This window comes from Aspergillus pseudodeflectus, assembly GCF_044049435.1.
Source record: "Aspergillus pseudodeflectus strain CBS 756.74 chromosome Unknown BJX68scaffold_1, whole genome shotgun sequence".
Taxonomy (NCBI): domain Eukaryota; kingdom Fungi; phylum Ascomycota; class Eurotiomycetes; order Eurotiales; family Aspergillaceae; genus Aspergillus; species Aspergillus pseudodeflectus.
This window is the reverse complement of record NW_027263777.1, coordinates 1,065,288-1,089,052: the sequence shown is the minus strand read 5'-3', so window position 1 is coordinate 1,089,052 and position 23,765 is coordinate 1,065,288. Positions and strand designations below refer to the sequence as shown.

The 23,765-nt window shown below is 50.2% G+C and overlaps 12 protein-coding genes across 12 annotated transcripts; 6 read left to right on the top strand and 6 right to left on the bottom strand.

Moving 5' to 3' along the window:
- Positions 1–265: 265 nt before the first annotated feature.
- BJX68DRAFT_10203 (uncharacterized protein) lies at positions 266–1,230 on the top strand. Its single transcript, XM_071035749.1, has 2 exons — positions 266–397; positions 476–1,230. Exons 1-2 carry the CDS (start codon positions 359–361, stop codon positions 1,133–1,135), a joined length of 699 nt encoding a protein of 232 aa, XP_070905783.1. The 5' UTR covers positions 266–358; the 3' UTR covers positions 1,136–1,230.
- A 58-nt stretch (positions 1,231–1,288) lies between these two features.
- BJX68DRAFT_223083 (uncharacterized protein) lies at positions 1,289–2,052 on the bottom strand. Its single transcript, XM_071038088.1, has 2 exons — positions 1,977–2,052; positions 1,289–1,921 (listed from the first exon to the last, which is right to left on the bottom strand). Exon 2 carries the CDS (start codon positions 1,817–1,819, stop codon positions 1,325–1,327), a length of 495 nt encoding a protein of 164 aa, XP_070905782.1. The 5' UTR covers positions 1,820–1,921; positions 1,977–2,052; the 3' UTR covers positions 1,289–1,324.
- A 2,761-nt stretch (positions 2,053–4,813) lies between these two features.
- Positions 4,814–7,141, top strand: BJX68DRAFT_273868 (RCC1-like domain-containing protein; the record flags this gene model as incomplete). Its single annotated transcript, XM_071047555.1, has 5 exons — positions 4,814–4,886; positions 4,939–5,367; positions 5,443–5,613; positions 5,653–6,025; positions 6,076–7,141. 5 exons carry the CDS (start codon positions 4,814–4,816, stop codon positions 6,635–6,637), a joined length of 1,608 nt encoding a protein of 535 aa, XP_070905781.1. The 3' UTR covers positions 6,638–7,141.
- Positions 7,142–9,298: 2,157 nt separating this feature from the next.
- BJX68DRAFT_10154 (uncharacterized protein) lies at positions 9,299–9,962 on the bottom strand. Its single transcript, XM_071035738.1, has one exon. It carries the CDS (start codon positions 9,845–9,847, stop codon positions 9,512–9,514), a length of 336 nt encoding a protein of 111 aa, XP_070905780.1. The 5' UTR covers positions 9,848–9,962; the 3' UTR covers positions 9,299–9,511.
- On the top strand, positions 9,939–10,527 carry BJX68DRAFT_10160 (uncharacterized protein). Its single transcript, XM_071035740.1, has 2 exons — positions 9,939–10,025; positions 10,074–10,527. Exon 2 carries the CDS (start codon positions 10,078–10,080, stop codon positions 10,423–10,425), a length of 348 nt encoding a protein of 115 aa, XP_070905779.1. The 5' UTR covers positions 9,939–10,025; positions 10,074–10,077; the 3' UTR covers positions 10,426–10,527.
- Positions 10,528–11,573: 1,046 nt separating this feature from the next.
- On the bottom strand, positions 11,574–12,935 carry pre9 (proteasome core particle subunit alpha 3). The gene is made up of 4 exons (XM_071038087.1): positions 12,783–12,935; positions 12,539–12,723; positions 12,055–12,473; positions 11,574–11,982 (listed from the first exon to the last, which is right to left on the bottom strand). The coding sequence occupies exons 1-4, from the start codon at positions 12,804–12,806 to the stop codon at positions 11,843–11,845; spliced, it is 768 nt and encodes a 255-aa protein (XP_070905778.1). The 5' UTR covers positions 12,807–12,935; the 3' UTR covers positions 11,574–11,842.
- Positions 12,936–13,051: 116 nt separating this feature from the next.
- On the top strand, positions 13,052–14,923 carry BJX68DRAFT_223075 (FF domain protein). The gene is made up of 2 exons (XM_071038086.1): positions 13,052–13,195; positions 13,249–14,923. Exons 1-2 carry the CDS (start codon positions 13,126–13,128, stop codon positions 14,871–14,873), a joined length of 1,695 nt encoding a protein of 564 aa, XP_070905777.1. The 5' UTR covers positions 13,052–13,125; the 3' UTR covers positions 14,874–14,923.
- Positions 14,924–14,982: 59 nt separating this feature from the next.
- BJX68DRAFT_223074 (uncharacterized protein) lies at positions 14,983–16,334 on the bottom strand. The gene has a single exon (XM_071038085.1). It carries the CDS (start codon positions 16,045–16,047, stop codon positions 15,217–15,219), a length of 831 nt encoding a protein of 276 aa, XP_070905776.1. The 5' UTR covers positions 16,048–16,334; the 3' UTR covers positions 14,983–15,216.
- Positions 16,335–16,395: 61 nt separating this feature from the next.
- On the bottom strand, positions 16,396–17,625 carry BJX68DRAFT_223070 (ubiquitin-like protein ATG12). Its single transcript, XM_071038084.1, has 3 exons — positions 17,275–17,625; positions 17,017–17,216; positions 16,396–16,954 (listed from the first exon to the last, which is right to left on the bottom strand). Exons 1-3 carry the CDS (start codon positions 17,516–17,518, stop codon positions 16,895–16,897), a joined length of 504 nt encoding a protein of 167 aa, XP_070905775.1. The 5' UTR covers positions 17,519–17,625; the 3' UTR covers positions 16,396–16,894.
- Positions 17,626–19,000: 1,375 nt separating this feature from the next.
- Positions 19,001–20,221, top strand: BJX68DRAFT_273866 (E2 ubiquitin-conjugating protein UBC8; the record flags this gene model as incomplete). The annotated part of the gene is made up of 6 exons (XM_071047554.1): positions 19,001–19,047; positions 19,309–19,353; positions 19,470–19,507; positions 19,563–19,677; positions 19,736–19,917; positions 19,977–20,221. The coding sequence occupies 6 exons, from the start codon at positions 19,001–19,003 to the stop codon at positions 20,111–20,113; spliced, it is 564 nt and encodes a 187-aa protein (XP_070905774.1). The 3' UTR covers positions 20,114–20,221.
- Positions 20,222–20,852: 631 nt separating this feature from the next.
- BJX68DRAFT_223059 (LAMTOR1/MEH1 family protein) lies at positions 20,853–22,447 on the bottom strand. The gene is made up of 4 exons (XM_071038083.1): positions 22,396–22,447; positions 21,988–22,325; positions 21,725–21,876; positions 20,853–21,650 (listed from the first exon to the last, which is right to left on the bottom strand). The coding sequence occupies exons 2-4, from the start codon at positions 22,036–22,038 to the stop codon at positions 21,362–21,364; spliced, it is 492 nt and encodes a 163-aa protein (XP_070905773.1). The 5' UTR covers positions 22,039–22,325; positions 22,396–22,447; the 3' UTR covers positions 20,853–21,361.
- Positions 22,376–23,647, top strand: BJX68DRAFT_223058 (oxidoreductase, short-chain dehydrogenase/reductase family). The gene is made up of 3 exons (XM_071038082.1): positions 22,376–23,257; positions 23,303–23,462; positions 23,511–23,647. The coding sequence occupies exons 1-3, from the start codon at positions 22,674–22,676 to the stop codon at positions 23,532–23,534; spliced, it is 768 nt and encodes a 255-aa protein (XP_070905772.1). The 5' UTR covers positions 22,376–22,673; the 3' UTR covers positions 23,535–23,647.
- The last annotated feature ends 118 nt before the right edge of the window (positions 23,648–23,765 follow it).

Here is a 23,765-nt window from a genome sequence, read left to right as displayed (position 1 = left end):
CAAGAAAAAGTGCCAGGGGATCATACCCGAAAGGGTTTAGTGGCGAGCACGCAATTTCTTAATCGAAGGGTTTGAATGGCGGCAAATTCTGGCAGAACCCTCCGCTTTCGGGGGCGACCCCGCATTACTAATCCTTCTCCAAATTCTCGGCCGAGGCAGAGCGACCCTGGACCATCTGGGCTTAGCGCCTTCCAGAAAGCCCGTTACTATTTTTGGTCTAGGATTTTTGCAAGAAGATCCAGACCGAGGACAACGTCATTGTTTCCGACAGTCTCCGTCAAAACATCGATTTGCGCTCGACGCTCGATAAAGCTCTCATCCCGTCTAAACCCAATACACAGGACCACATTCCGTCAAAATGGCAAACGTGGCGCTGCTTGGATCTACAGGAATGGTGGTACGTGACCAATATACTCTACGCACAACCTTCAAAGACCCCTCCTAAACCTCAGAGCTTCGGTCTAATTTGAATTAGGGAACCCATATCCTCAACAGCCTTCTCTCAAGCAGTTCCGTCTCGCGCGTCGACACAATCTCCCGACGCACTCCTCAAGCAGCTGCTGCCGCTCAAGCAAAACTAACCACCTTCGTCTCCGATGACACTTCCAAGTGGGCAAGCCAGCTCTCCACACTCAGCCCCACGCCATCCATTTTCATTTCCTCTTTCGCGACCACAAGAGCAGCTGCAGGTGGCTTTGAGAATCAATACAAGATTGAACACGACCTGAACGTGGAGCTGGCGAAAGCTGCCCGTGACGCAGGCACAAAGGTCTACGTACTGATTTCGTCGAGTGGCGCGAGTACCACTTCGAACTTCGCGTACACTAAGATGAAAGGAGAGATTGAGGAGGATATCAAGGCTCTGGGCTTCGAGAGGACTGTGATCCTTCGACCTGGACTAATTGCTGGTCAGCGAGAGGAGAGTCGACCTCTGGAGGCTGCTGCTCGGTTCGTTGCCGGTGCCTTCGGTAAGCTGCACTCGAGTCTGAAGGACGGGTGGGCACAGGAAGCAGATGTCATCGGCAAAGCCGCTGTCAATACTGGTCTGAAAGCACTTAATGGTGATGTCCCTGCTGGCAGTGAGAAGGTCTGGGTTCTGCATGGCAGTGATATCATCAAATATGGGAAAGAATGAGCTGGTCGACTTATTATATACATGGTCTTTAGAAGTTCTCGGCGTGGACTTTGATTTGCGTATAGCGTTATACTTTGTTTTACACATGACCCTCAAAGTCTAATATATACTTCACGGTGTGCTATAATCAAATAAGAAAGCTGTCAGATCCACTTCCAGGAACCCCAAACTCAGTAACAGCTCGAAGATCTATCTCCCCCCAACCTTGATCTCGCGATTCTTCCTCGCAGACCCCCTAGTACTATGCCCCTCCTTATCAGCATTTTTCTCCGCACCTCCCTCCATCGGATCCCTCTCCCGTCCAACATCCTTATCCCCAGCACTAACCCCGAGGGGATCCCTCCTAGACCCTTCCCGCTTAGACTCCTCCCTCGACGCCCCAATCTCGGTCTCCGGTGCCGTGTTAGAGGGGTCGAATGCCGCGTCGCGATGCGAGACTTCGTCGGTCGTCCCGGACTGCGAGGCTTCAGTCCGCGAGGGATCGAGAGCGTGCCGGTCGTGAAAGTGGTCTTCTTCGTCTTGGGGTTGTGCTTGGCGGCGCGGGATCGCGGTGAATGTGCGCTGGGACTGGCGGGTTGCGAGGTTGCGGCTTAGGATGTTTCCGGAAGCTGGTTGTGTGCGAATGGTGGTTGTCGCGGTGGTGCGCGCGATGTGGCGGATTGGGGTTGCAAGGTCTTTCCACATTTTTTGCTGGTTTGTAAGTAGGCTGATTGTGTTGTAGTATTGGTTTGGTTTATTGCGAATATGCAGTGTATCGCCCAAATGGTGATCTATAAATTGGATGATCTATATGTACTTGGTCAGGTCTGTGGCAGGAACCCTTAACAGAAAGGAAACTTACTATACAATTGTTTCAGTATCAATTGGATTGAATGTGAGAGATGAAGCGGAAGAGAAGAAAGATAAATGAAGATTCATCGAAGGCAAGACCTGGATATACGCGGTCATACCGACGTCATACCCTGGGGCGGATATGTTCACGTGACTGGGTAGTGCAGCATCATGCATTACTCTACTTTTAGTTTTTTTGTCATATGGAGGAAAATAACGGTACGGAAACAGAAAGTCAGTGGTTCACCAGATAGTTAATATTTGTAAGATGGGCGATGCGCGATGCAGTGAGGTCGCGTGGACTTCGTCCTCCGCTCGATCATATACTTCCTCTGATAGGTCATCGTGAGGGGAATAGATCAATATATACAGATAGATAATGTTTAGATGAAATAACAGGCTACCTAGATAGATAGCCAGCCTCATGTTATTTGCTTTGCTTTGTGAGGTGCGAGAAATCAATGGCCCATGGACCTACTACTAGTACATCGCGGTGGGTCTTCGGCCACAGATAACCCTAAGTAGCCTGCCAGGGAGGCGACCCCACGTATAATATCAAGCACATCAAGAGTACTGGTGCACCACTACTAGTACTCAAAAGAACGTCCTTTCTTAGGCACCTTGGTATCATAGACCTCGTAGTCAAACTAAGAATTCTCTTCGGCGTCAATAGTTGCTTCATAGCGCTTGCTCCCAACGGCATGGCACTCAGGACATAGTATAAGCGTACTCCCATAGATGTCTTCGCACACAGGCCAACGACGGCTTACATCATGTTTCGAGATCGGTATGGAACAGTTATTGCACCGTAAGGACTCAAAATGCGGCATAGTTATACCATTAGCCGATGTGTCAAGTACCTTGTCCGCGTCAAAGGCCGCCTTTGACGGATCTCGTAACAAGGTGCGGATTGCGGACAAGTCGCTACTTGGGTCTAATGAGTGAGACTGTCTACTCTCGGTGTCTTCCGGGAAAGAGAATGGAGTGCGCGCGAGTTTTGATATGCATCGCCTTGCTCCCATGGCTCAGCAGGAGACTGACAATATCTAGAAATCCGTACATCGTCGCAATGAAAAGGGGAGTCCGGAGATATGGGTCTGGAGTATCGATTAAAGCTGTCTTTCCTGGTCCTGGAGGGTAACGCCTCCAGCAGGGCTGCTACGGTCTGCAAATGCCCCCCGATGACAGCACGGCAGAGCGGAGTATCACCATCAGGATAAGAAGCGCTTGCATCTGCATTCCCATCATGCAGCAGAACCCTGAGGGCCTGGTGAAAGTCATTGCATATCGCAAGTAGAAGAGGATTGAATCCTTCGTTATTTCGGGCCTCAACATCCGCATTTCGAGAAAGCAAGAGTTTGATTGTGTCAAGGCAATAATAAAGCACAGCTGTAATCAATGGCGTGGAGCCAGATCTGTCTCGAGCCTCGATTGACGCATTTTTGTCCAGCAAGAGCGTCACAGTCTCGTTGAAATTCGGCCTCCCTTCTGAGATTACCTTATGGAGCAGAGGTTTGCCATCAGAATATGGAGTCTCTGTGCTGGCGCCAAGATCAATGAGTAGGCGAACCATGTCGTTTGTCTCTGAGACATGGTTCGTCTCCCTTGTGCAGGCCACGGAAAGAGGAGTCCGGTAATTATTGACACGGCGCTCCAGGTCAATGCCGGTCTGGGCGAGAAAGCGCACCACCTCCTGATGACCATTTTGTATGGCATCTTCGAGGGCAGCACCAACTTCGTCCTGTGTCAAGGAGATCGAACTCCGAGGCGCCAGCAGCAACTTGACTACCTCAACATTACCCTTCCCGGCAGCGTACGAGAGCAAAGCCCCACCTCTTATCCTAGAGTCCAACTTGGCACCCGCAGCAAGCAAAACGCGCACAACATGCACATGTCCATGCGTCACTGCAGCAATGATGGGCTGCTCGCTAGACACTCCGTGCGCATTGACATTAGCGCCTGCGTCAATGAGGAGTTTGACAGCGCCAGCATGACCACCGACCGCAGCGCATATTAGAGGACTTGTCCATGTTGAAAGGGGATCGTTGTCGGGAAAAATGGCCTTGGGCGCTTGTAGTCTTTCGCAATCGCGGGGCTCAAAGGTTCAAGGATCAGCGCCATGAGTGAGCAGACTTTTTATGCAAAACTTCTCGTCCGTTGATTGCTGCCCATTGCATGGCATTAATCCAGCTGGATTCTTCTCGGCCATGGATTCTGATCGTACTACATCGCGATACATGTCATCGTTGAGTGTGCAGTAGAGCCGGCGGCATGTAAGAATGAGAGCGTTCTTATCTGCTGTTGTTTCGAAATTAGCCGAGATGGCTCTGATTAATTCAGATGGAAGACTGAGCAACATGGTGGTAACAATGAATGCCTTTGAATTGAGTTGAAACGTTAATCCAACAATGAGTGTTGAAAGAGGGAGGAGGCTGGGATCATGTGATATATATCTGCCGTAGTCAAAAATATATTATTAGCCGTCGCTCAAAAGAAGCGAGGGCAGTTTGATGCTTTGAACGTGTCAGAGAAGTATGAACAAGGCCTTCTACAAAGTCCTTTTGATAGTACCAACAGAGGGAGTAATGGAGGCTAAAGAAGATGCATATCTTTGTTTATACTGGTTTTAAATGTGGTCAACATCTAGTAAAGGGATGCATTTCCTGATCAATTCTACTTTTGTCGATTGAATATACTAGCAAGCAACAAGTATACGAATAATTTTGGAAAGCCTGGCACTTTTCAGATTCTCAACTTAGCCCTAATATCCCAGCGATACCATCACGCTCTGTTTTCGATTTTATACCATTGGAGCAGCTCTGCCTCGCTGGTTTACTACGCGGTTAAATGCCTCCTAGATCTTCCAAGAAGAGAAAAGGCAAGGCGCCACTGGCGTCGGCGGATCCTCCGGTAAAAAGAGGTAGGTGAGCTCGGTGACACCTCCGAATAATCATTGTCTGACATCCCAATAGCGAGGCCTAGAGCGGCAGCAACCGCACCTCCATTCCCCAGCGTCGCGCCAATCCAGCAACTAGACGTGTATGTGTGCGGAACGAATGATTCCGGCGAACTGGGGATGGGGGATTCAGTCACGGAGATCGTGCGTCCCAGGTTAAATCCAAACCTTGCAGCAGGCACAGTTGGGGTGGTTCACCTCGCTGTTGGCGTAGATCATGCCGCAGCACTCACCCAATACAATCGAATCGTCACCTGGGGTTCGAACATTGACGGGGCATTGGGGAGGGATACGACAGGGGATCCATATGACGATGACGATGATGATGATGACGAAGAAGAAGACGAGGACGAGGACGAGAATGGGAATGGGAATGGGAATGGGAATGGGCCTGCGAATGGAACTGCAAATGGGACTGCAAATGGAACTGGGAACGGGGATGGCGGTGGGGGTTATCCCAACTGGCCCAACGAGCCCAACGATGACGACCCCAACGATGCCGATTACTAGCCGGACGAAGATACCGATGATGACCGGGCACTCTGTAACCTGACGGAGGCCACTCTAACGGAAGTTGACCCGAATGCCTTCCCGCAGGGTACCATCTTTACGCAGTTAGCTGCTACCAAGAGCGCAACCTTTGTGCTTACTAGCACCGGCTCGGTATATGGCTGGGGTACCTTTAGAGTAGGTTCCATGCCTAGTCTGCGTTTGTGTTATACTAACAAAGATTGGGGAAGTAACGGAGTCATAGGCTTCTCACCAACGTCTCAGCAGGAGCCGCTCCCGGTTCTTATCGACAACCTTGAGAACGTTGCAAAGCTTGTGGCCGGCGCCCAGCATATGCTAGCATTGACCTCGGAGGGGAGAGTCTTTTCCTGGGGTTGCAATGAGCAATATCAGCTTGGGCGGCAACGATCACACTACATCTCACCTGATGACCTCGAACCAGCAGCATGTGCTGTCCCCGCTAACGTCGTCGAAATCGGTTCAGGCCATTACCATTCATTTGCAATTCACAAGAGCGGCGACATATATGCTTGGGGTTTGAATGACTACGGACAAACCACGATGCCTCAACATGCTCGCTTCGAGCGCGAGATGTTTCCAAAAAAGCTTCCTATGCTGAAGCGGAATTCGGACGACCCAAGAGAGACCCAAGAATCATTTCGATACAGGGCGGGAAACATCACAGCCACGCTATCGACAAAAACGGATATTGTCACTCATGGGGCCGAATTGATAAGCATGGGATTGGGGTAGACAAACAGCGCCTTGCGCTTATAGTCGGCGATATCGCTATCATCCGCGATCAAAATGGTAGAGGTCGGGTATTGAAGGTCCCTGTGCAAGCAGAGGTAATATTTGGAGCAACATCACTCGGGGTAGGAACCGGCCATTCGATCGCCATCACAGCAACTGGAGAAGGCTACAGCTGGGGTATGAATGACAAGCATCAAACCGGACAGCCCGGCGAGTCGAATATTTATCTCCCCACGCAAATACAAAGCAATTTCATCAACGGAAGAACTTTGGTTTTCGCTGGTGGTGGAGATGGATTCAGCATTCTTGCCAGTGTGCACATTCCGGGAGCAACCAACAATCAGAACACTCAGACCGCCCAAAACAATCAGGACGACCAGGACGACCGGGACTATATTCAGAGGCCAAGGAGAAGCAAGAGACTCATGGACATGAGGCAGGGAAATCCATGAGGCGATGCATTGGCTATGGGCCGGTGCTACAAGCTGAGCGGCTCTACCATTCAGAGACGCGAAGGCGAAGCAGACACGAACACGCCAGTTGACGAACCCAGCTAAAAAAAAGGAATGTTTATGCTGGGATAATCAACTCGAGGCCGAACCTTGGGGAGTTGCCTCGCACAATCAAAAAGATCGCCACGCGTGAAAGCAATGTGTTACCACATTCGTGATCCTCGATGACCTAAGATTAGTGAACTTCAGCTTGCCACGTCAATGAGGCTATACAGAGATATGAGTCTCGAGCTCGGCCATGAACGCCACTCTGTGATATGACTGCAGCTTCGTGCTATGCTCGAGGGTATGCCCAACCACGAGGATCGTATGCATACCAACAAACTTCATGCAATCATCCAGGCGAAGGAAGAGCAGGTGTCGGTCAATGTCAGAAGGAGGCGAAAAGGCGTCGCACTGTACGATGATCTCAACTGCAGGAGTAGTGCTTTGGGCAGCTAGTGAATAAGATCAATGCGAGTTGAAAATCATGTCTGTAGAATTAGCTGCATCAAGATCCACTCAATGTAGCGAGTAAGTCCGGAATGGCTTAAGAACTTACGCCAAGGCTCAATGCAATGAACTTGAACCCAAAATCCGTAGAAGATGCTGCAGCTGTCAAGTTGTAGATGCGTGGGCCCGCCTCAAGTCACGCTGGTAGAGCAAGCGGGTCCTTTGTCTGTGATCTGAGCGCATACGAGTGCAGCGAGCAGGGTTCCCGTCTAGTTGCATAAACATGCTAGCGTGTCAGAAACTCTATTGGATGCGGTTTGCTGACAATGTTTAGCACGCTTTCCCCGGACAGCCAATCCAAATCCAAAACAAGGACACAACAAAAAAAGCGTTCTCACCTTAAAGCTGCGAATGCTGAACTCGCTTCTTCCATTTGTTACCTGGAATCAGGAGCGTATGCGGAATCCGCAGAAGGCACGCTTGCTTTTGATCACGGGACCAAAGCAACCCAGAATGCTGGGGCGTGTATGTGGGTCATTTGAATCCAAATTCAACGTCATCAAACCGCGGTATCTGAAAACTTGGGAACACATAAGGGAGAAGTTCGCAGGCTGCAAACAATCCCGTAATTACTTTTTCTGAATCCTTAATAAGGAAAAGAGTAGCTTCGTCGATTGGTGTAGAGTGCTCCTCATTTTGCTGAGCCGGATCCTTGTTGCTGAAAGTATAATCGCCACAGTCAGGGATGGACTTGACATGCCCGACGTAAGACAGCTTGAACCAAGAGCGAGGCAGTGGCAAAAGCAGGATGGATCGGCTCGTGAACGGATGTGCAAATGGTCGACAACATCGCTTCTTCATTGTGACTCGAAGCCTAGGCGAGCAGGCTCTGAGTTGGCAATCAACCTCCTAAAATGGTTCCGCTCCCCGGCTGCCCATATTCTGAGCAGCCAAATGAGATCCTCTGATAATCCTTCGCCATCACGCTAGGATGATCACCAGAATGGAAACCCACGGAAATATGGTCAACGTCAGAACGCCCGGCCAAGCGGGGACGAAAAGATTTGCGCAACTGTTCGCCAATGGCATTGAGAATGGTTCCGAAATAGCCTCTCGTCTCATTTCCGCGTGAAATATGTCGATAGCCTCTTTCCTCGAAATATGCCATCAGCATGAGACGAAAAATGACTGCATTGACCAGACGAAAGGCGCCACGTCAGAGCCTCCGAGCTCTAGTGCAGCTGCATGGGTTGAGTGTGAGTCTACCGTACCACATTCTGTATCAACCACGGCCGAAGCGCAATTGAAGCATCCTATCATCGTGACCGAGGAACGTATGGAAATGAACTGAACCCTGCACCTGAGCGGGGGTGCATGCGGGATTACTTGTCTGCAGGCGTAAGAGATCAGCTGAATGAATCTGCTTATGATGGCAATTAAGGCCTCGTACCAAGTCCAGGATGAGCGAACTCCAGAGCCGATGGGCAAGGGATGCAACCGATGCCAATCGACAGTTGCTAGTGACGCCTCGTTTGCCACGAAGGGCAGCAACATTTGGGCAACGACGTCCGAACGGAATCATGCGGAGGGCATCAGACAGCCATTGGCAGTTGAAGTTGATACATGCCCTTCGTTGATGACAGTCGGAGGAGGACAAAACCTAAACCACGAAAAAATAAATAAAATAAAAAGGAGAGAAAAAAAAAGGCGTTCCGAGAGAAGACGGTTTCCATTACCCACACTAGTTAGGGCATGACGATTTGGATGGGCAAAGGCAGGCTCTAGATCGTCCCTTGTGGGAATGTCCGTAGCATGGCGAACAACAAGGAGCCAGACAGGTGGAAACTAATTGGCTGTGAGTGAAGGCCTAAGTCAACTAGAAGGGTGGTGAGGTACCTGAAAAAGTTGGCTGGGATATCATGCTGATCATTCTTATGCCAAAAAGCAATAAACATTTGGTGAATACGTTTATTGTTTTCCAAAAGTCTTCTTCTGACGTACCCCGCTTCCCTCACAAGATAATTCTGTCTGATTTTTGATTGGTGCTCTGGTCGTTGGACTCATGTTCTCTTTCTTGTTCAGTTCTGTTTTGTTTTTTCCTGTTTCCAATTGAATGCAAGGTTAACTTTGACCAGGGGGTAAGAGAAGGCTCCAGTGTAAGACAGCTTGACAGCTGGCACAAGGTAACAACAGCCTAAGCATGCAGGAGCTTTGATCCAGCTGGTGGGGAGGATGCCTGTTCTCGAAGAGCGCCTTCATGCGGACTGCAGATGCATAGGCGAAACCGGGATAGTCAATGGAAAATCCAAGGCTACCGTTCCAAACCAGCACCCCCAAGACAAGATTCATTGACTCGCATTGAGGGATTTTCAGAGGGCCGAGCTAGCTCAGACGAAAACATGCTGCCACGACAGCAGGCTGCCTGCATTCGTGAAGCGTCCGCTGATTACGGTTGACCCAGAAAGGAATGTTGTGGATATTTCGTGTCTCCACTCGGCCCTCAGGAGAAACAATTGACGGATGTGATGTGAATGTGATGAGAGCATGCCATAGACGATAAGCCGTCGCATGCTGAGGGGCCTCGATCGACGATGAATGGTGGTAGAACGAGAAGCCGTGGGCCGTGACAAAGGAGTTCCTCACAAGACATAAATAGGCCATCCGTTCCCAGTGATTGATGAGATGGATCATTCTTCGTTTCAGAACATCACTCCTCATCACAAATAACAAGCAACAATTGCCTGGGTTCGATAATAGCGGTTTCACCTCTGAATCTGCGAGCAATCTTCAATAGCCATTGTGCAAGCCTAGCCTATCAAATTCCCTTCGGCGGTACAAACGACGAGTCAGCCAATCAGATCCAAGAACAAGGTGAAACGACGAACTGTACCGACAAGTGAGTTTCCCTCAATACGAAAAGAGCCATCGCTAACGATTCCGATAGGAAAATGTGTTTCTACAACCAGAGAAAATTCGCCTGCGGAGACTTCAACTGGACTGGTTTTGCCTACCAGTGCAACTATGAATACCGCACTGGCGAGACGTGCGGAATAAAGCTCGTGAACATGACTGAGTACGACTCAGTCATTTGCCGCCTTTGCGAGAAAATCGAAACCAAGCGTCGTCGACGAAGCACCGAAATTGAACGGTTGACCCGATGGGAACGTGAGGGGGGCACCCTTGTGGCGTCCATGGACAAGTGCAAGAGGCTCATCGGAGACCTTGGAAAAGAAATCACCCAGCTGGAGCGAGAGCGGGACGAGAAACAGAAGTCGATTGGAGCGCGAAAATGCTAGATGGGGATTGACAGGCCGTCTCCCAGTCTTGGGTCTAATGCTGATGATTTCTGTCGTTATGTTTCCTTGATTCCCTCTTTCGCAGTGTTCGTTTGGTCTTCAGCTTTCCATCTTCCAATTCTGCTCTGATTGTTAGTGTGTCTCATAACCATGTGCTACCTTATTCTGAAGCTCCTCAGCCGTACGATCACTTCGGGCTGGTTTCATGCCTGACAGATTCGATGCTGGTTGGAGGAAAAGTCCGGATTGTCGTCATTAATAGTCCATATAATCCAATGAATTGCCCTGTTTTCATCAAATCTGCACGAATTTGCGACTAATCGAGTGAAAGTGGAACTCCGTAAGCGCCTGTATTCCAGAGCGAGCACCTGGCCTCGACAAGGGTAGAGCCGCCGCCAGCTTGGGCGGTCCGAAGCCCCAAGGTCCGAAATTGAAGAGAGAAAATGACCGTGACGGCGAGTGGCCATTACCCTGAGGTGGGCTTAGCACCGCTATTCAAGCGAATGGAGATGAGAGAACCTTTCCATGAACAATCCGGAAGAGTTGCAGAAGGATGTTGCTCATGCAGTTGTTGGTCACCCCGCAGGTATGTGGTCACATGACATGGGATGCTTAGTCAAGCGTTCCACGTTGAGGCCTGAAGTTGTGCCATCTGCATGCCACGCCATTAGCTAGTTAGATCATCATGAGTTTAATCAAATTACTCGCAGGCGTGAAGAAAGTTTAACATGACTGAAGGAAGGTTGAGGAAGCCGTGCGAGAGCACAGCTGTAGCCAGAGAATCCGACTTACCCTCCCGTCAGATGCCCTACTTTGAGGACGCCTCCTTCTCCCTCAAGAAATCACTGCAACTCATAGGAGCATTTTCGGAATCGGTGAATTTCAAATCACTTTTGTATGGTGCCTGCAGAGGGGATGGGTAGTAGAAGCATCCACGGCTATAGGTGTCCAGGCTGAGCCAGACTGGGTGATGTCGTCGAAATATATAGCCGTGGGTGGCTGCTCAAAGATGATCCAAATCATCATACAGAGTGCAGCACTTCAAGCATACCAGGCCCTACGTAACAGGGCACAAACTACGTGGACCATTAATCTAAAAGAATCCAGAGGTGTTTAATCAATCAATCGGGGGGATCAAAGAGCAAACATGCGAATCATATTGTTTGGCGCTCATTTTGATGTCGCTGCTCTGCCACGTCACCAGTGGGCAACGCTGGTTGCGCTTCAGATGCAGCTGGAGCAGGCGACATATACAACCTGAATGGCCTTGTTCCCGGCACGGTGCTAAATGATCAAGGATATACGTGTCTAGAGTCTGGAGACCATGTACTCTCGGCGACAATTGTTTGGGTTGAAATCGTCAACGAAGTAGGTTGCATTATCTAGGTCAAGCAAGAGCGGGAGCGCGCAACTCTATTTATTTTATATCGCCAGCCTCGGGCTCGTCGTCGACCTTGGCTAGTCCATGCTCCTTCAGCAGGGCATTGATCTCGTCGGCATTCCATAGGTGGTGGTAGATCTTTCCTTCCTTTGTCTTGCCAACAGTTGCAAATTCGACTAGCAGGGGTGGAAGATCATGTTAGCAAGGCTGAGCGTATCGAATGGTCGAAGTCATGGTAGATCACTCACTCTTTTCACTGCTCAATTTTGTCGAATCCATCGTCTTGCTCAGCACCTTGACGGCCATGGCACATGCCTCCTTCAGATCGCAATCCTCCTTATAATCCTGCTTCAAAAGACTCTGTGCGCTTGCGTTGTTCGCTCCGACACTGGTCGCCTTCCATCCGCCGTAGTTCCCGCTAGGGTTACTCTGGTACAACTGGAACTCTCGGAGGGGATCGTAGCCTGCGTAGATGAACGAGACACCGAACGGACGGAGACCACCGTGCTGGGTATATCCTTGCTTAAGATCGCAAAGTCTGCGAACGAGTTGCTCGCAGGGAATTTCCTCGCCATAGGTGAGAAGGTAGCGTTGAGCGGCTTGTCGGGCGTAGTTGATGAGGATGTTCGCATCGGCGGTCATACCGGCAACGGCACAGATCATGTTACTGCGAACACGGTTAGCTGACTGGATAACAATCTGTAGCAAGGATTTCCGGGACAGTCGGCATACTCGTTCAATGTGTAAAGCTTCTCGGCGGATGTGTCTTGCTCGAGCAGCTTGCTCGTCACCTTCTTCTCCGCAGCGAGAACAATTCCATCCTTGGCGAGGATCCCCAGAGCTGTACCGGCATGTGAAATAGCTTCAAGGGCATACTCCACCTGGTAGAGTCGTCCCTCAGGGGAGAAAATGGTTGTCTGGAACAAGGGTCATTACTTGGAGCTGTCATCCGGAAGGAGGTTCAGAGTTAGCATACCCTTGAATCGTAACGTCGTGACATCTTCGGTCAAATACAGAGATAACAAGATATGCGGCAATGTGTATCTCGTTCTGCGGGTGATAAATTGAATGATACAAGGGCAGAGGGTGGAGGGCAAGGCAATGAATCGGTGTTCGCAAGCTGCAGGACAGTTCAGTTGGGGTGAGCTCTCAGCAACCAGGCAACTCTCGTCACTGGCGCGTCCTCCGCCAAGCTCGGACCACCTTTTGGGAGGCCCAAACGGAAAGCTTCACCACCGCCCGCGAAATGCCTTTTTGCTGAACCCTGAGCCTCTCGTAAATATTGGAATTGGGCAATATTGTTGGAGACTTAGTTCACGATGCTGAAGTCTACTTATACGCCTCCTCCCCCACTGCCTCCTGGGTGGACAGAGCACAAAGCTCCCTCAGGTCTGTCTTTATGCGGCTTTTCGCATCCATTGGCTTCTTCTCACAATCAATAGGCCACACGTACTATTATAACTCCCAAACCAAGCAATCCACATACACCCGACCACAGCCAGTTACTACAGAACCACCATCATACACACAAGCCCCAAACCCTATCGCCAATGCTCCTTTCCTTACGCCCGATACGTTACCACCATTTTCCTCTACACCATATGCGCCTCAGGGATACGGTACCTCATCGTACGGTGCTCCTGGATACAATCAACCACGACCTGGCTTTCGCGGAGGGAAACCATACCAGGATCGTCGGCACCGGGGCCCCGAAGACCGGCCGCGATCGAAACATGCTATACCTGGATGCGAACCCTGGACTCTTGTGAAAACCAAACTGGGAAGGAGATTTGTTCATAATCTAGAAACCAATGAGAGTTTCTGGGAAATTCCGACGGAGGTCTTAAAGGGAGTCGTTGAATTTGACCGTCTTGAGCGAGAGAAGAAAGAACGAATTGAGCGAGGTGAAACGGTGGACGAACCGGAGAGAGCGACATCGGTTCCCCAAGAAGAGGAGAGTCGCCAACATGGGGATACTAAAGAAACCCAGGATGCATACGAAGAGAGCGACGAATATGAGGAAGTTGAGGTTACGGATAGCGAAGGAGAAGACGAAGATCAGCCTTCCAAGCGCCTGAGGACGGAGGGCGAAGATAACCAGGGACCCGTTGAATTCACAGAGGAGGACATCGAGTACCAGCTCGCTGCGATGGGAGAAGATTACGGTCTGGACCCCGGTGAATACGGCGAGCCTGGAGATGAAGGCTGGGAGGAGGGCGCCGAAGGACTCCCGCTCACAGATGAGGACGCTTCAGCTCTATTCCGCGACCTCCTTGATGATTACAGCATAAACCCATTTTCGACATGGGAGAAGATAATCGAGGAAGGCCGCATCATAGAGGATTCTCGCTACACTGTGCTACCCAACATGAAAGCGCGCCGCGAAGCATGGTCCAACTGGAGCCGAGATCGAATCCAAGAGGTCAAGGAACGCAAAGAGAAGCAGGAGAAGAAGGACCCGCGTATAAAATACCTCGCCTTCCTTCAAGATTATGCAACGCCAAAGCTATACTGGCCAGAGTTCAAGCGAAAGCACAGGAAGGAGCCGGAGATGAGAGACTCCCAGTTATCAGATAAAGACAGGGAAAAATTCTACCGCGACCTCGTTTCTCGCATGAAACTCCCGGAAAGCACGCGAAAGTCTGACCTCTCTGCGCTCCTCAAGTCTACTCCACTGCACGAACTCAACCGCTCATCGAACCCTGAAGCTCTTCCGCCGGCAATCCTCACTGACCTGAGGTACATCGCTCTGTCACCCAAAATCCGCGACCCATTAATAGAAGCTTTTATTGCTACGCTGCCCGGTCCACCGGAGGAAGACATTACTCCCGAGCAGAGAGAGGAGCTGGAGAAGAAGAGGGTGGAGCGCGAAAAGCGGGAAAAGGCGCTTGCCGAACGTCAAAAACAAGTCCAGGATGAGAAGCGAAGGCAAAGAGGCGAGCTTGCGCGTGGCAGGCATCTTCTCGAGGAGGGCGAGGCGGAGATACAGGAGGCGATGAAGATTGGGAAGAGCGGGCTTCGCAGCCATATTGAGCCAGAGACGCAGCAACCTTCGAATGAGGAGTAAGGATCTAGTATAGCCGTTAAGTGAAGACAATACTAGTGTATAGTAAACCATTATTTGGACTATAGCACGCAAAACCTCAGCTTGGCTTGAGTTCTAGAGTACATTCATTCTCAAATTAGAGTACAATTGGGTCGTTAATCAAATCTCATGTGCGAGCATTGCGGCTGGCCTGGATCCAGCGTGATAGCTCAGTTGCGGCGAAGAGTGCTGAGGGATACTAGTACTAGAGTATGTTCAAGGGTTTCGCATAGAGTATGGGTATCAACGTATAATAAGGGCCCTGAGCCTTCCCTGTAAAAAGACGCCTTTCCAAACCTGTCGTTTTCGCAGGCTTCATTAAGAATTACCTAAATCGCCAGTTGTCCCAGTCGTCATCATCGTCGTCATCGTCATCGTCTTCTTCGTCTTCGGACTTGTCGCCGTTCAAGGCGGCCTTAGCTGCTTGCTCCGGTGGAGCGGCAGCCTCGTCAACTTGAATGGGCTCTGCACTATCCGTCGCTCGTTTCATTCTCAGCTGCTCGCGCATCTGCTTTAACCGCCTTACTCGCTCCTCTAATTGCTCCATCTCGTCGAATTCTTCCTCCAAAAATCGAGCCGCATCTTCTCGCTCGCCCTCCGCCTCCGCCTCCCGATTCCGTCTCATTTCTTCATTTTCTTTCTGTTGCAGGGCAGCAAGTTCCTCCGTCGTAATCGGCGCAGCGGATATCGTCGCGGCTGCCGCAAGCGCAGCAGGCTTCTGTGGTGGGACACGGGTCGGTGCAGCAACCTCGCGCTCAAAGGCCGCCCACTCGTCCTCGTCGACCGCCTGAGGGACAGCCGGAGCCTCAGCTGGCGGTATGGAAGTTGTCTCGAGTACTTGTGTGGTAGTTTCGACCGTTTCTTCCACGATATCAAGCTGTGTTGGGGTGTTGTCTGTACTCATGACATCCTGCGGCAAGGCTTCGACGTCATCCTCTTCTTCTTCAGCTTCGGCGACGATCTGAGCGCTAGGAGGCAGGATTTGGGCGTTCGCGAGGAGCTGTTCCGGATCCGTGTGTCTTACTTTCTTGCGCGTAGTGGACTCCGTTGGATCGACTTTTCTCTTCTTCGTTACGCGGTTTGGTGTGCTCCCTGTCTGGGATGTGCCCCTTCGGGAAGCAAGCTCGTTTCGGAGCAGTGAGCGGACGTCTGCCATGGCGGTGTCTTGGGTTATGGTCGAAATTATGTATCAGGTTAGAAAGGCGACTCGTTAGGTTCTTGAGCTCGAGGTATATTTGTATCAAGAGTCGTGAGAGCTTATGATGTGGGGATCTGGAGAAGCTGATCAAAGGCGCGAAAAAATAACGCGACCAAAATCGCCAAAGGCATGGCTGGCGTCTGCCAAGCCTCCCGGAGCCTCGTAGCACGTGAACAAAGCTAAAGACCGACACTAACTCCGAGATTCCCCAATCATTCTCCTCACTCGCCAACGGTATATTTTTTTAGAGAGGCATGTTCCTAGGAGGCAAAGAACAGATGAATAGAATATTTATTCTTAATTTGTGGGTGGGGCTATGCCTGTTGGCTCGGTGCATTTGTGGCTATGCCAATGAATAATATGGACATGGCGGCATTAAAAATTTATTTTAAGCCATCTGCAAGTGCGACTTCGCATTCCTGGACAAGGAATATGCTTCGTTCTGGTTCATTTCGTGATATCTAGCTGAAGCATCAGGCGACAGCCGCTCTTTGTTTTGGGGATGTTTCTTATCCTCTCAATCCGACCTTCCTTTCGAAGCCGATGCGAATCGATGACCTTGGGTAGATAGCAGTTTCGAACCAGCCGCCCATCTCAGCAACCCGTCAGTTGCCTTTAGCCTCCGATCTAAAGCCCAGACCCTGCACAGAAGACGACGGTAATGCCTTTTGTCCTCGCAACCCCTCTGCCTGCTCCTTGAAAGCAAAGGAGTGTCATATTCGGTTAATGATACACGCAGCTCGCGCGTCGAACAAACAACAGCATTTCTGTGTTCTATTAAGCCCGGAAAAATGCCTTCTTCGGTTCAACCAAATGCGGGCGTCATAGAGTAAGCGACAATCAGCTGGTCGTCAGTTTTGAAGCACTATACGACCAGTCAATCAAAGATCTGTCCCAGATGACATAGTGACTTAGGGAGGTGCGTACCCTCCATAATCCGCCTACTCCTTCATCGAGTCCGGGTGCGAAGACACTATTCACATAGCAAAAGACCGAGTCCGTTTCCTTACAATCAAGCTTCTTCCTGAGAAACTTGACGACCGTCTCAAACTTCTGCGAAGCGCTGATCTTGAACACCCTATTCTTAAGAATTGGAGCAGAAGCTAGAGGTTGGAACCGGACGGTGACTATTGGAGAGTTAGAGCAAAAAATATCCTGATAGACGAAGGCGGGCGTTAACAATACCTTTGCCTGTGTCGACAGCTTCCGCATCCGCGAGCGCCTGGTGGGCATCGCGCGGTAGGCTCGTCAAAACCACAGACGCCGACATAGTCAGCGGCAGATCTGCTCCATGTTCGTCGTCAGGTATGGGCGCATTCGTAATTCCAGATGCTTGGTCTGTGGTTTCTCTTCGACTGGTAGGTCTGCTGCGCTGGCCTGGATTCGGAGAGTTGCGATTTGAGGGGATGCGAGATGAGGGGGAGCTCATCGTGTAAAAGTAAAGGCCCCGCAACCGGGCGTCAGACTAGAATTATCCTTTGCTTCTTAAAGCTCTTTCTTGGTAAATCGAAGCTTGGGGCATTAGGGGGATTATGGTCGATGCAGTTGAGGTTAGATAAACAACTCGCAGGAGTTAGTGATACACGACAGCCTGATTGATGGCCTGAGGCACCGAAGCTAAATCTATCTTTGGACCAATTTCTGGGGAGATGCAATCAAGGCCTGTTCGGGCATTGAGTGGCTTTCAAGGTTGTTCTTCTGCATGTGTAGCGGAAATCAGGAATGTCTATATCTCAAGTTATCGCAGTAATACCTAGTAGGAGAAATATAGATCCTTTCTCTGCAACGGCCTACAACGTCCTGTAGTACTTTGGGACCCATATATTTACCATCCGCGCTAAGGCTTAGAACTGAACAAACAGTATAGAAATGACATCATTTGGGACAAGTGACACAGCATGCATAGCTAACTATGCTCTTGATTGAATATGGGACACCCTCCATTCTCATCAATATGGCTTCAAGGAACTCCCCAGGCCACCTCGTACCATGGCTCCTTAACTCTTTCAATAGCATAGTACGGCAAATCTCAAGATAATACACATGATGCTGTAGCTGAGTACAGAGCCAGCCCTAGGTTTGCACTGCACATATGATTTTTGTATAGAGTATACCGCAAATGTGAAGCATTCCATAATTCCGTGATAGTCCCTCGATGTCTGAATTGGGATCTTATAACCGGGTGTCAGGCTACTATTGGACGTGATTATTGTCTCGTTGTCTCGTTATTTCCCACTATCGTCCCCGCTCGAGGCCCGCAGATGACGATCATCTCGATTTTGCGATCAAACGGTTGCGCGGAACACTATAGGAGCCGTCGTACTCTCGACACTCCGCCAGTTACTCGACACTGGCTTCCAAGGATAATGACGAGTAGCATCTCGATCAATCACTAGCTAGATTATACAAGTTTTATCTTTTCTGTGAAATTACTCAACATGGTCCAGGACCTTGTGAGACGGAGGGCACGGAGCTGACTCATCGGGAGGCATACCCAGCACCTGACCAGCCCCGTAGCGAGTGACCGCTGGGCCTGACTTTGGGCGCTGCTTGGGGGCGTTACCGGGCAGAACCGTACGGGAGCATGCTCTGGGCCTCTTTCTACGCTTCATCTCTTCTCCCTCACCCCACCTTCTCCTTTCTCCCTTTCTTCTCCCTCGTGTCTCCTTCAACCGCACTTTTGCCTCCCCTATTTTCTCCAATCTTGCGCGAAGGTTCTTTTGTTTGTTGCTTACTCGAAAACCGTCTTACCTTATCGACCCCGCTGCCGCCCGCTTCGCGCTTCATTTCCCCGCCCCAGTTGGAGATCGCTTGGATTAGCCCAGTTACACAACCATTGTATCTCGCTGCTTGCTCAGCATTCCAGAACGCCTCTCATCCTACGACAACTGCATTTACGAAGCCATTCACAATGAGTAGCCCTAAGCGCAGAATTGAAACTGATGTATGTGCCCTGCGGTTGCGGAGCGACTTATGAAATAGACAATGAACTGACATGCGGTCTCTTCTTTGCACAGGTCATGAAGTATGATGCCTCGATATTGTTCAACCTCTTTCTCAGCCTACGACTAACCATCTGACAGGATGTATGCCCTGCTTCCTATCTCTAGTGCCTTATCACCCTTCCAGTCGCCACCGAAGATTGGATAGCTCAAAGACCAGACTAGACCCTAGACCGAGGCATTAAGCGGCGACTCTAGACTGACGGAATAACTCTAGGTTGATGAGTGACTATGAGGTCACCCTAGTGAACGATAACAGTGGGTTGCTCTAGGTTGCTGGATTCTGGCTCGGTGCTAATCATCTCGCGCAGTGTATGGATAACAGCGCTTCTCGTGGACGTTACTGGCTATTTTTCGGTCTAATAATGGGGTCTCTAGGCAAGAATTCTACGTACGATTCAAGGGTCCGGAGGAGAGTACGTCAAGAAGTCCCCAATCAATTGTTATGGCGCCACTGACATGGTTCTTCAGCACCTTTCGCCGGAGGCTATTGGAAGATACATGTCGAGTTGCCGGATCAATATCCTTACAAGAGTCCAAGTATCGGATTCGTGAATCGAATTTTCCATCCCAATATTGACGAATTGTAAGTGGCGACTAGGTTCTTCTCCGAGCTCGCAGCGCTAATAGCCGCATTCCTACAGGTCCGGTTCAGTTTGCCTTGATGTCATAAACCAAACGTGGTCTCCTATGTACGACATGATCAACATCTTTGAAGTCTTCCTTCCACAGCTGTTGCGCTATCCCAATCCCTCAGATCCTCTGAACGGAGAGGCCGCCGCCATGCTGATGCGGGAACCCAAGAGCTACGAGGTGAAAGTACAGGGTGAGTCTCATATTGCAGCAATGTATGTTTGGGATTTACGGTGCTGATATCTTTCGCAGAGTACGTCGCCAAGTATGCCAGCAAAGAGGCCATGGACGACGCTGGGGAAGACACTGAATCCGAAGACGAGCTAAGCTCCGTCGGTAGCTATGAGTCGGACGGAGAAGAGCCGGCTGGCAGACTGGACGATGTTTAAAGCGGCCTCGCTCGATTTTACGTGTTTGACTTTGCAAATATTCCCACGATTTCTGCACCAGAAATCCGCTTTCAACTAACTTTCGCCTGCCTCATTTTTGAAATCTTGGCTTCGTACTTTTATACGGCGTTTCTTGCGGCGGAGTTCTAATGTTCATGGCGCGATCATCACTACTGTTATTTTTCTGCAGACCCGGAGTCAGGCCATGCGACAGCTATGATGGGTGTTGGGCTGGGGTTTGGGGGCTGCTACATGTATCTTAAGCTCTTTACTTGTATCTTCTCACCTAATAGCATGCTCCTCTCGTTTCTACAACCTTGCTTTTGGAACTCAATAAGAAGGCACTTAGTATACTTTCAGTGGTTACAATTGTGGCAGGACTGCGAATCTGTGATTGATTGTATCTCTGAGTATACAGACACATTTATGTACGCTCATCATCTCCTTGCGATAGGAGAAAAACCGCTCCACGTACCGAAATCGTACCTACTTTCCCTTCCGTGAAGGGTTACTATTGTGGTCGCGTCTGGGTCGCGCCTTCCTCACTCACCAACCGAGTAAGCATAAGAGGAAGGAACGACCGACCACTCCTTCCTTTCCCAGACTAGGAAGGTGCATCACCAAGCTCCCCTCGATGAGAAACAATGGATTCGGAGGAAAGAGTGACCCGGGCTGAGGTCCGCTCCTTCCTGTTCTGAATCAGGAAAGTGTCATCCATGCCGGCAGGCGGTTCGCGCCTTCCTCAGTGGCCAAAGCATGGAGATAAGGATCGAACGGCCGGGAATGTCCATAAGGGCACACTGGTCTTCGTCCCTTTTACCTATGTAGCCTGCTCTATAGTGTATCATAGTGAAGAATAGCTATTCGTGGACATAACAACTACGCTCGACTAATCTGGGTAATGTACATGAATCGCACACAATGATGCGCGCCTCTAGTCTTACTAGTAGTACCGAGAAACAGCTCTGGACAATGCCAAGGGGACCAAGGAAAAGTATAACCAGGGGTATTAGAGGCTAAAACGTCGAATGGGAATTAAAGGAAATGTTGAAGAAAGAAGGAATAGACAGCGGTAAGCGAGACAGACGGGGAGGCAGACCGGTCGACCGGCGACATCGTGATCGATAAGAAAAGCCAAAGGGAGCGTAGTGAGTTGGTTGACGGGTTAGTTAGTTGGATGGTAGGATTGAATTGATCGTCACATCGTTCGTCTCGTGTCGACCATTACGTGCTTGGGTAGGGCTTTGTTCATGACACCTTCAAAACGCCAAAGACGTCCTTGTCGCCCTCTTCGTCGGCGCCGGATCCGGGCCTTGACCGTTTGCCCTTGCGCGGGTTTATAACGACTTCACCCCAGTGCTTTGGAACAGCGCCGCGCTTCGTCAGGGTCGTATCAGTTGACGCATCCGTGTCGCCTGTTGTGATTATGACAGAGGGCTCGCGGGCTTTCGATGAGGCTGAGGAGACGGAATTGTGGAGGGTTGCTTGGGGCTGTAGATGGGGTTGGGGTTGTAGAGACCAAATGTCGATAACAGAGCTGTTTTTGCGAGGTTAGACTCGAATTTATACGGTCTCATATCGGGAGACCAAACAGCGCATGGAACTACTCACTCTGACGTCCGTTGGCAGATCGCTTCGAGGGCCTCGCGTTCGCGCCTTATATATCCTGGATCAGGTTGATTCCCCTGTTGGCTGTGATTGAGCGCCCCATAGCCATATCCCGGTTGATATATATCATCTTCGAGTAACCGTGAGGACTCGGGCTAAAAGGACGAAGTTTTGTTAGCGGAAGAATTCGATTTAACAGGGTGCGACGCTGCGAGGATAGCGGAACAGCGCAAAAAATCATCGGCGGAAGAAGAGGCATTGCTCACATCGGTACTCTCTCGACGACCGCCGCCAAGGCAGGAGGAGCAGACACCCATTTATGAACGTGTAGAAACGGTCGGTCAGACGATACTCAGGCACGAGACATCCAGGGATACAGGGATACAGGTTATTCGGCGGGGTATCAGCGCAAACAATCGGGCGGTCGAAGGCCGGTTCGGAATACAATAGGTAAGGACTGGTAAGGGTTTGGTATCAAAGGCTCAGCATTTATGCGCCAGTGTGTGATGCAGAGAAGGAAGCTGGTCAAGGAATTCGTGAAGAGCCCAGCCACATGAGTGACGGAGGACGGGCTGATCCGGAGGCGGAAGTGGTCCGTGCGGTGCTGCTTTATGTGATCAGATTGGATCTCTCAGTGTATACATCCTTCGTGCTCTCAATTAAAGGTGGCATACATGCGACCATCGCTAGTTTGTCGTACACTACTATTGATGGGGCTATTTGCTTCAACCCAATGAGTGCCCAATTTATAGTTTTATCTCGATGAGAACAAGCCTCGGCTTCTTCAAGCTAAGAGTGGCACAACAGACATTGGAGGCAGCACCCCGCACCATACTAAGCAACCCCCAGGTCTCATGATTTTGGTCCTCAGGATCTCACTGCGTTACCCCATCCATTGTTCCGTTTGAGTTACAGCAACTATTTCGTGCCTAAGGACAAAAATTTCAGAGCAATGGCTAGCGCTAAAGCTTCTGGACGCCTGGAAGGCAAAGTTGCTATTGTAACAGGAGCTGGATCAGGATTCGGCCACGGCATCGCAAAGAAGTTCATCCAAGAAGGAGCAAAGGTGATTGTGACCGACATCTCGAAAGACAACGGTGAGCGAGTTGCAGCAGAGCTGAACAGCCAGTTCATCTACACGGATGTGACCCGACGGGACAGCTGGGAAGCACTTCTTGAATCTACGCTGAACGAATATGGGAAACTGGACATTGTCGTCAATAACGCCGGCTCAACTTACAGCAACAAGCCTACTACCGAGGTCACCGACGCTGACTTTGACCTGTGCATGAACATCAACGTCAAGTCGATATTCCTGTCGACTAGTGTGCTTGTTCCGTACTTTGTACAAAACAACCGCCCCGGATGCTTTATCCAGATATCATCTACTGCTGCTATCCGTCCTCGTCCCGGCTTGACCTGGTACAATGCGTCGAAGGCTGCGGTGAGCAATGCAACCAAGACGATGGCTGTTGAGTACGGGCCGAAGAAGATTAGGTTTAACTGCGTGTGCCCCGTCGTGGGAAGTACAGGGCTGTGAGTAAGTCTTGTTAGAGTTGGATCCTTCTCTAAACTCAGCAGAACGCATCTCTTCCTTGGCAAGCCGGATACAGAGGAGAATAGGGCGGCTTTTGTGTCGACTATACCCCTGGGCCGCCCTTCTACCCCGGCAGACGTTGCAAATACCTGTAGCTTCCTTGCTAGTGATGAAGCAGAGTTTATTACAGGCGTCGAGTTAGAAGTAAGCAACCGTGATCCCACTATGTTTGTTTCTTCTGACTTTGTTCAGGTGGACGGTGGCCGCTGTGTTTGACCTATGGGCGAATAGTAAAGGATCTTCGTAACTTATCGACCTAGCAGCTCCAGACTATATCTACCTTGAGCTCGAATGAGAATGCTTTCATGATATGAGCAATAAAGCACTAGCCATAGTTTTCCCTGTCTCCCTAGTTTACACTGCGTGGTTATAGTTCACAAAGCTCCGGGACGTGGCCGCAACCCATCCTCGACAGTGGAAATAAAGCTGTTCTGGATTTTTACCCAT

What these genes read in the sequence shown, in the direction of transcription:
- BJX68DRAFT_223083 (XM_071038088.1), bottom strand. Translation starts at nt 1,819, where the DNA reads ATGTGGAAAGACCTTGCAACCCCAATCCGCCACATCGCGCGCACCACC.
- BJX68DRAFT_223075 (XM_071038086.1), top strand. Translation starts at nt 13,126, where the DNA reads ATGCTGAAGTCTACTTATACGCCTCCTCCCCCACTGCCTCCTGGGTGG. An exon ending in AGAGCACAAAGCTCCCTCAG is followed by an intron (nt 13,196 to 13,248) that starts GTCTGTCTTTAT and finishes CACAATCAATAG; the next exon opens with GCCACACGTACTATTATAAC.
- BJX68DRAFT_10154 (XM_071035738.1), bottom strand. Translation starts at nt 9,847, where the DNA reads ATGAGGAGTGATGTTCTGAAACGAAGAATGATCCATCTCATCAATCAC.
- BJX68DRAFT_223058 (XM_071038082.1), top strand. Translation starts at nt 22,674, where the DNA reads ATGGCTAGCGCTAAAGCTTCTGGACGCCTGGAAGGCAAAGTTGCTATT. An exon ending in GTCGTGGGAAGTACAGGGCT is followed by an intron (nt 23,258 to 23,302) that starts GTGAGTAAGTCT and finishes TAAACTCAGCAG; the next exon opens with AACGCATCTCTTCCTTGGCA. An exon ending in TTACAGGCGTCGAGTTAGAA is followed by an intron (nt 23,463 to 23,510) that starts GTAAGCAACCGT and finishes GACTTTGTTCAG; the next exon opens with GTGGACGGTGGCCGCTGTGT.
- BJX68DRAFT_10160 (XM_071035740.1), top strand. Translation starts at nt 10,078, where the DNA reads ATGTGTTTCTACAACCAGAGAAAATTCGCCTGCGGAGACTTCAACTGG.
- BJX68DRAFT_10203 (XM_071035749.1), top strand. Translation starts at nt 359, where the DNA reads ATGGCAAACGTGGCGCTGCTTGGATCTACAGGAATGGTG. An exon ending in TTGGATCTACAGGAATGGTG is followed by an intron (nt 398 to 475) that starts GTACGTGACCAA and finishes AATTTGAATTAG; the next exon opens with GGAACCCATATCCTCAACAG.
- BJX68DRAFT_223059 (XM_071038083.1), bottom strand. Translation starts at nt 22,038, where the DNA reads ATGGGTGTCTGCTCCTCCTGCCTTGGCGGCGGTCGTCGAGAGAGTACC. An exon ending in GTCGTCGAGAGAGTACCGAT is followed by an intron (nt 21,877 to 21,987) that starts GTGAGCAATGCC and finishes TCGTCCTTTTAG; the next exon opens with CCCGAGTCCTCACGGTTACT. An exon ending in ATCTGCCAACGGACGTCAGA is followed by an intron (nt 21,651 to 21,724) that starts GTGAGTAGTTCC and finishes TCGCAAAAACAG; the next exon opens with CTCTGTTATCGACATTTGGT.
- BJX68DRAFT_223074 (XM_071038085.1), bottom strand. Translation starts at nt 16,047, where the DNA reads ATGGCAGACGTCCGCTCACTGCTCCGAAACGAGCTTGCTTCCCGAAGG.
- pre9 (XM_071038087.1), bottom strand. Translation starts at nt 12,806, where the DNA reads ATGTCACGACGTTACGATTCAAGG. An exon ending in CACGACGTTACGATTCAAGG is followed by an intron (nt 12,724 to 12,782) that starts GTATGCTAACTC and finishes CCCTTGTTCCAG; the next exon opens with ACAACCATTTTCTCCCCTGA. An exon ending in AAAATTGAGCAGTGAAAAGA is followed by an intron (nt 11,983 to 12,054) that starts GTGAGTGATCTA and finishes CACCCCTGCTAG; the next exon opens with TCGAATTTGCAACTGTTGGC.
- BJX68DRAFT_223070 (XM_071038084.1), bottom strand. Translation starts at nt 17,518, where the DNA reads ATGAGCTCCCCCTCATCTCGCATCCCCTCAAATCGCAACTCTCCGAAT. An exon ending in AGCTGTCGACACAGGCAAAG is followed by an intron (nt 17,217 to 17,274) that starts GTATTGTTAACG and finishes ACTCTCCAATAG; the next exon opens with TCACCGTCCGGTTCCAACCT. An exon ending in GAGTAGGCGGATTATGGAGG is followed by an intron (nt 16,955 to 17,016) that starts GTACGCACCTCC and finishes CTGGTCGTATAG; the next exon opens with TGCTTCAAAACTGACGACCA.